The sequence below is a fragment of the Mirounga leonina genome, unplaced genomic scaffold (genome assembly GCF_011800145.1).
Source record: "Mirounga leonina isolate KUSES-001 unplaced genomic scaffold, KU_Mleo_1.0 Mir_173, whole genome shotgun sequence".
In the NCBI taxonomy this organism is placed as follows: Eukaryota; Metazoa; Chordata; class Mammalia; order Carnivora; family Phocidae; genus Mirounga; species Mirounga leonina.
The window spans coordinates 93,510,667-93,517,197 of record NW_023270447.1 but is presented as its reverse complement, the minus strand read 5'-3'; the positions used below and the strand labels follow the sequence as shown (position 1 = coordinate 93,517,197).

General features: G+C 67.0%; 1 protein-coding gene across 1 annotated transcript; it reads right to left on the bottom strand.

The window, feature by feature from the left end:
- Window positions 1-182: 182 nt before the first annotated feature.
- Window positions 183-6,344, bottom strand: TMEM240 (transmembrane protein 240). Its single transcript, XM_035020021.1, has 4 exons — window positions 6,193-6,344; window positions 5,687-5,793; window positions 1,338-1,546; window positions 183-829 (listed from the first exon to the last, which is right to left on the bottom strand). The coding sequence occupies exons 1-4, from the start codon at window positions 6,247-6,249 to the stop codon at window positions 681-683; spliced, it is 522 nt and encodes a 173-aa protein (XP_034875912.1). The 5' UTR covers window positions 6,250-6,344; the 3' UTR covers window positions 183-680.
- Between the last annotated feature and the right edge of the window lie 187 nt (window positions 6,345-6,531).

The following is a 6,531-nucleotide window of genomic DNA, read 5'->3' as shown; positions in this document are numbered from 1 at the left end:
AGGCAGAGACTGGAGCTTTCTGGAGAATTTACTGACCAGCAGGGGTGGGGGTCACAGTGAGGCGCCCGACCGGGGATGCCCTGGGCAGGGTGGCCACACTTGCCGCAGTGGGGCTTGGGGGCCTTATTGCTGCTAGGCCGGGGCCTCCACCAGACCCCTGCCCCCCGCCCCCCACCCCCTTTGCGGCCCGCGGACGCACACGCCCCATGCACATGCTCCCGTGTGCAGACGTGGGCGCGGCTGGGCGCCGGCCCCTTCCCTGCCAAGACCCTCTCCCGGCCTTGCTTCCCTACGCCAGAACTGGTCCCGAGAAGCAGCCGGGCGCACAGGAAATAACCGGGTTTAAGTAACAGACATGGTCTCAGCCCAGGTGCGGGTGAGACTACAGTGCGCGGGGGCGAGCAGGTGGTCCCGGCCGCCGGCACAGGTGCCCAAGTCCCCCGCCCGCCCTCGCTCAGGGCCCGCCGCCCTGATCCCCGCGCCCTTTCCGGCCCGGGAGGCCGGGGTCCTCCCCGCAGGCCGGCGGCCTGCCCCGCCCCGACCCCCTTTATAAAAAGAAGAGGAGACAGCACCTTCCGCTGGACACGCCCGGCGGCCGCGGGCGCCCTGGCCCGGCGCGGCCGTCCAGTCCCGTGTGCGTGGGCGCGTTGGCCGAAGGCCCCGCGAGTCTTGCGCGCGGCTCACAGGTGCCGCGGGCTCGGGTGGCCGTTGTGGTAGAGTTTCTGCTTCACGTGCACCATGTTGCCGGCCGCCTCCTCGAAGGGTCTGTGCGGCCGCCGGCCCAGCTCCCGCAGGCTGCAAAGCTTGGGCAGCCAGGTCCACGAGCCGTCTGCGGGGCGGGGGCGCGGTCAGGACGAGGTCAGGGCGGAGGCGTGGGCGGCGCGCGGTGGGTGGGGGGCGCGGCCAAGGAAAGGCGTGGGCGGGTCGGTGTTGGAGGCGTGGTCGAGCGGAGGCACGGCGTGGGAGGGGGCGTGGTGAGAAGCGACGGGCGTGGCCTTGGTGGGGCGTGGCCACGGCGGGGACGTGACCCGGTGGGGGCGTGACCTAAAGGGTTGCGGTGGGGCGGGTGGGCGAGGCGTGGCACCGCGGGGGCGTGGCGATAAGGGCGTGGCCTGGGAGGGAACGCGGCGATCCCTGGTGGGGGCGGGGCGTGGCGAGGGGGCGTGGCCTTGGAGGGGTGGTCCGGGAGGGCGCGGCGGGGCCGGTTCTGGTGGGGGCGTGGCGCCGGGGCGTGGCCAGGGAGGGCCCGGCGGGGCGGGGCCCGGGGCGGGTGGGACGCGGTGGGGTAGGGTGGGACGCAAGGGCCGGGCCGCGCGCCCCCCGCCGCCCTCACTCACCGTAGCGCCGGCCGGCCCTCCAGGCGCGCACAGCGCAGTGCAGGACGCCGTCCATCCACACCAGGAACCAGCTGATGCAGAAGCCGAGCAGCAGCCCCAACATGAGGTCGATCTCCTGCTTGGTGACGTTGTCTGTCACGAAGTAGTTCTCGGAGGCGTCCACCACCGACTGGTCCCCGTCGTAAGGGATCACGTAGTGGATGTGGTGCCTGGGGGCGGCAGGGCGGGCTGGCACCTCTCCCGTGGGGCGGGCAGCGACCCCGGCGGTAAGCGGCACCCGTTCGCCCTGCTGGCCTTAGAGCAGCCCTTGTGCGGAGCTGAGGTCAGGAAGGGGCCCGCCCACCGGGCAAGAGGCTGCCCAGAGGGGGTAGTGTGCGCTGTCAGCGGTCAGAGTGAAGCCTGCCCACGTATCACCCTCCTCCGTCCTCTGCCCCGGGGCTCAGAGGCAACCGTGCCGGGTCACGGCAACAGTGCAGGTGAACAAGCTTCCAGGGCGAAGGCCCGGGGCGGGATGTCCTCATCCAGTCGCAGGTTCACAGCCTCCCGTCCCACACGCCCTCTCATCCTCCTCCCTGCTACCAAATGCCAAGTGGGTCAGCCCTGCCCTGGGCCTCTGGTCTTCCTTCTGCTCCTTCATCCTTTGCAGGCACCTCCCCTTCCTCTGTTCTCTGGGCTGGAGGTCCAGCGGGCTGTCCAGTGTCCATCTCACGCCCCCTCTCCTGCCCACGTCCCCACAGAGGTGCATGTCCATGGCCGGCGCTGCGGCTCCCGGGATGCTCCAGCTGCCCCAGGTTCCCTGGACTCCCATGTGTTGCCTCCCCCACCAAGGCCTGTGCGGTGTTTCTCAGCCTCCCTTCCCCCCACTCTCCAGGCTTGCCTCTGAGGAACTTTGAACTCTCCCCACATGCTTCCCTCCAGTTTCAGGCCTTTCTGGATTCCCTCCTCCAGCAAGCCCTCCTGGGCCTGGGTGGGGTGGCCCTACTCAGGAGATCAGCACCCAGGACAACAGACTCTGGGTCTGTCCCCACTCCCGACCCCCTCTTTGGCCTGCAGGAGAGCCCAGGAGAGGGACCGTGGGGTCCACCCTTCGCCCCTGTCATCCTCCTGCCTGGCAGTGCAGGGGCCTCTCTCGAGCCCTCCTGCCCACGGGGCCAGCTCTCATGGTTCCCCTCCTCCCCGAGCCCCTTTGCTGGTCTTTCCAACTCTAGCCCCAATCCCCTGAAGTCCCCGGCCGCACACACTCCCCCCACCCTCCCCGTCTGCTCTGAGCTCTAGCGCCTGTGTGGCGTCTCCATGTGGGATCTACAGACACCTCAAACTCATACCTAAAAATAGCTCCTCCCTCCCCAAACCTGCTTCTCCCCATCTTCCCCTCAGTTAGATGCTGGCACCTCCGCCTGGTGTTCAGCTGAGATAGGTCCCTACCCCCACGCCCCAACCTCGCAACTGGCCATGTTCCACACTCCCCCACAGGGACCGTCTCAAATACGGAAACCCCACTACTCCTCCCTGATTCCCTGCTGTTCCTTCCCTACCGATGTCCCTGCACCAGCGGGGTCCACACAGCGTCTTCCTCCCAGTAGGAGCCCAGCAGGGATGGCGGCAGGCAGGCCTCTCCTCACACCCCTCCTGCTCCTTCTGGGAACTCTGGAGGCCATCCTGCTCAGCATGTCCAGAGTGTGACCAGTCCCAGTGGTGGGGCCTTGGCTACAGCCCCACGGCTCGGAGTCAGTAGCGAGGACGGCCTGATACGTGGCAGCCATGCTTACTGATCAGTTTGTCAGTAGCCACTGTCAGTCACCAATAAGTGGTGGAAAACTATTAATCACCACCCAGAATGAGCAGCAGCTGTGGGTTCCCCAGGAGCGGACGCCATTCGTGACCCGTTCAAGGTCCCCATCACCGGGGGCGCACAAGGCCAGGCAGGCCGCACAGGGGCCGCTAACACAGGGCATCACTGTCCCCTCCCGCTTTACCCAGCCTTCTGGGCCGAGGACCCCTGACAGGGCCTTCCTCAGGACTGCTGCTTCCTGCCCCTGGACACACAGCTGGTCAAGGTAGGGAACTTGAAGGTCAGGCTGCCAAAGAAGCCAGAAACGTGCCTGGTGCTCTGCAAGCAGGGTGAGGCCAGGGCCCCAACCGCCCCCGGCGGCTCAGGACCTCCAGGGGGTCAGAGGTCACAACCTGTGCCCCCGTCCCTGGCCTGGCGCCTGCAGCTCCTCGCGGCCCTCACGCTCGCTCCTCCTTCTCCAAGTCAGGCCCCTGGTCTCAAACGTGCACACGGACTTTCATGACGTGTACATACGCGGGTCTTGCCTGGGCCACGCATGCTGCATGTGCCTACCTGAGGTCCGAAGCATGTTGTGTATACACGCCGGCCACATGCACAAGACGTGGCGTGTATACCATGGACTCAGGTCCCCGAGCTCCACGTGTGTGCGTGTGCATGCTTCCCAGGCACGAGCGCGGCGTGTCGCATGCGGATGCACATGCACTCAGCCCGGCACCCAGCCGTCCCCACCATAACGCACACCCCGCCTGCCGGCACACACACTAGGAGCCTTCATCTACACACGTGTCCCCTGCGTGAAGTTCTCCGCATGGCAGGCCGGACGCGTACACGTGTGCGGGCCCCACACGGCGCATGCACACACGGACAGAGCCGCACTTCCTGTGCAGCACTGTTCTCTGCAGACACGCTCGCCGTGCCCACGCGGAGCACACTCGTCGCCGTATGCTGTCTGGGTGCTATGCGTGCACTGTGCATACACATGTATGTTGTCGGTGTGTAAGAATACGTTGTACACTGAATCCACGTATCCTGTGTGAAGTGATGTGGACACACGCACCCAGAAGCTCTACGTCTGCAGCAGGGGCGGCTCTCCGGGTTTTCTGCGTCCCCAGACGCGCTAAGCTGCGCACACAGGACTGGCTTCAGCCGGCACCCAGCGCGCGAGCGTCCTAGCTGAGTCCGCACGGACTCTGGATGCTACGGATGACGCGTCCACGCATCCCGGGCAAATACACGTTGGAAACACCCCCTGTCTGCCCAGATGGGTCCTTGGTGTGAGGTCACAGGCACATACATGCTGGTCACGACACAACAGCCCACACACATGTAAAATGTGCCTCCGGGAGAGTCTCGGGACCACCCCGGTTTAACCTGCTCATAGCCGTGGCTGACCCAGGTGGCCATGGGGCTGACCTTGTGCCCTTCCTTAGTCTGGGGCTCTGTGCACCATGAACGAACACAGGGATCTCTGGGAAAGAGTGCACCCCCCACCCCCACCCCAGCAAACTCTTCCGATGGTCCTTGGGACAGCACATGCGAGGGCCATTACACTCCCTCCCCACCTTCCCTAACGTCTGGGTTCTGCTTCCATACGCTGCTCGGTAGCCATGGCACGTAACTGTCCTGTCTCTCTTACACCCCGCCCCCACCCACAGTGTGTGCACACGTGTCCCTGGGGCAGAAATACAGGACAGGGTTGAGGAACACAGCTTCCGGGCTCGGCCTGCAGTCCCTCACTAGCTGTGTGACCTTGGGCAAGTCTCTATCCACCCAAGCGTCTCTGCTTTCTCTTGGTGCCAGCATGAGGGCTTCCCGTGGAGATGCCGGGCATGCGAATGCGTGTGCGCTGTGTGTACGCACATGGATATGCACAGACAGTACACACATGCGCGTCTCATGAGAACATGTTTATTTTGTACATGGACGTACAAACATGCATGGCCAGGAAGACTCCGTCACTACACGTGCACAGAATGGGGGCGTTCACACAGTGGATGTAGGGGGCCTGGGTTCTCCCACGGCTCTCTGAATGACCTTGAGCAAGCCACACCCAGCTTTGCCTCAGTTCCTCCTCTGTGCAATGACAGGGCTGGACCAGATGCCCCTCGAGGCAGGCTCTGCCCACCTTGACCTTCTGCATTTCCCTGTACCTGGCTTGCAGGAAAGTTCATGAACGTTAGTGCAGGGCCCAGGGAGGACGGTGTACTCTGTGGGCACAGCCGTGCGCAGGATCCCTCCTGACACACAGGGCTGGGCTGTGGCTCTCCTGGCCTCCAGGCCCTGGACCAGGAGGCCTGGGGCCCATTCTGCCCATCACCCTGGCACAGGCCCTTTCTCTAAAGGCATTTTGGGAGGGGGTCCTAGCTACTCAGGCATGCTCCCCCTCCTGGAACCCGATTGGCCAATCCCCAGGTGCCCAGCGGAGGCTGGGCAGTCCTTCCCCCACGGGCCTAGCGCAGTCCTGCAGCCAGGCCTGCTTGGGGCTTGCCTGCGCCCCAGTGGGCCCCGCCGCCGCACATGTGTGATCACGCGTGTGCCCCACCGGGCGCGGACTTACCGGCCACAGTTGCAGTGGCAGACGCGGTCCTCGCCCCGCAGGTGCGGGAGGATGTAGTTGTGGAATCGGTCCAGCAGTGCGTTCATGTCCATCAAGCACGCGATGGCCTGGAAGAGCCCATGACCGGTCAGCGCCGAGAAGCGGGCCTGGCCGGGGCCCCGGGGCGTGGGGTGGGGTGTGGGGGGCGGCGCGCTGGGGGTGGGGGAGCGCAGCCCTGGGATAGGGGTGCCCGGGGCAACCCCAGAATCGGGGAGCTCAGGGCAGTCGAGATGGGAAGCGCAGGCCAAGGATGGGGAGCTCGGCGCTGCCGGGAGACGGGGAGCGCAGCCCGGGGATGGGGAGCGCAGCCCGGGGATGGGGAACGCGGGGCAGCCCGGGATGGGAAACGCAGGCCGGGGATGGGGAGCGCAGGCCGCGCGGGCCGGTAAACAAGGCGCGGGAGGTGGGGGAGGCGGCGCGCGGGCGCGGGAGGCGGGCGCGGGCGCACGGGAAGCCCCTCCGCTCACCATCACGATCGACGCCCCCAGAATCATGAAGATCATGGTGTTCGCGCTCATGGACATCGGGCGGGGCCGGGCCGGGCCGGAGCGCCGCCCCCCGGCCCCGGCGCCCCCCCGGCCCCGGCCCGATGCTGGGCCCCCGCCGCCTCCGCAGAGGTCAGCCCGCCAAGCACCCGCCGGGGAGGAGGCACGGGGCGGGGCGGGCAGAGGACGCCGCCGCTCCCGGGGTCGCTCGGCCGCCGGGCCGCCGCGCTCGCCGCGCCAGTGCGCTCCGCTCCGCCCTCGGCCTCCTCCCTCCGCGCGCTCGGCGCCGCTCCGGCCTCCGCTGCCTGCCCGCCCTCCGCG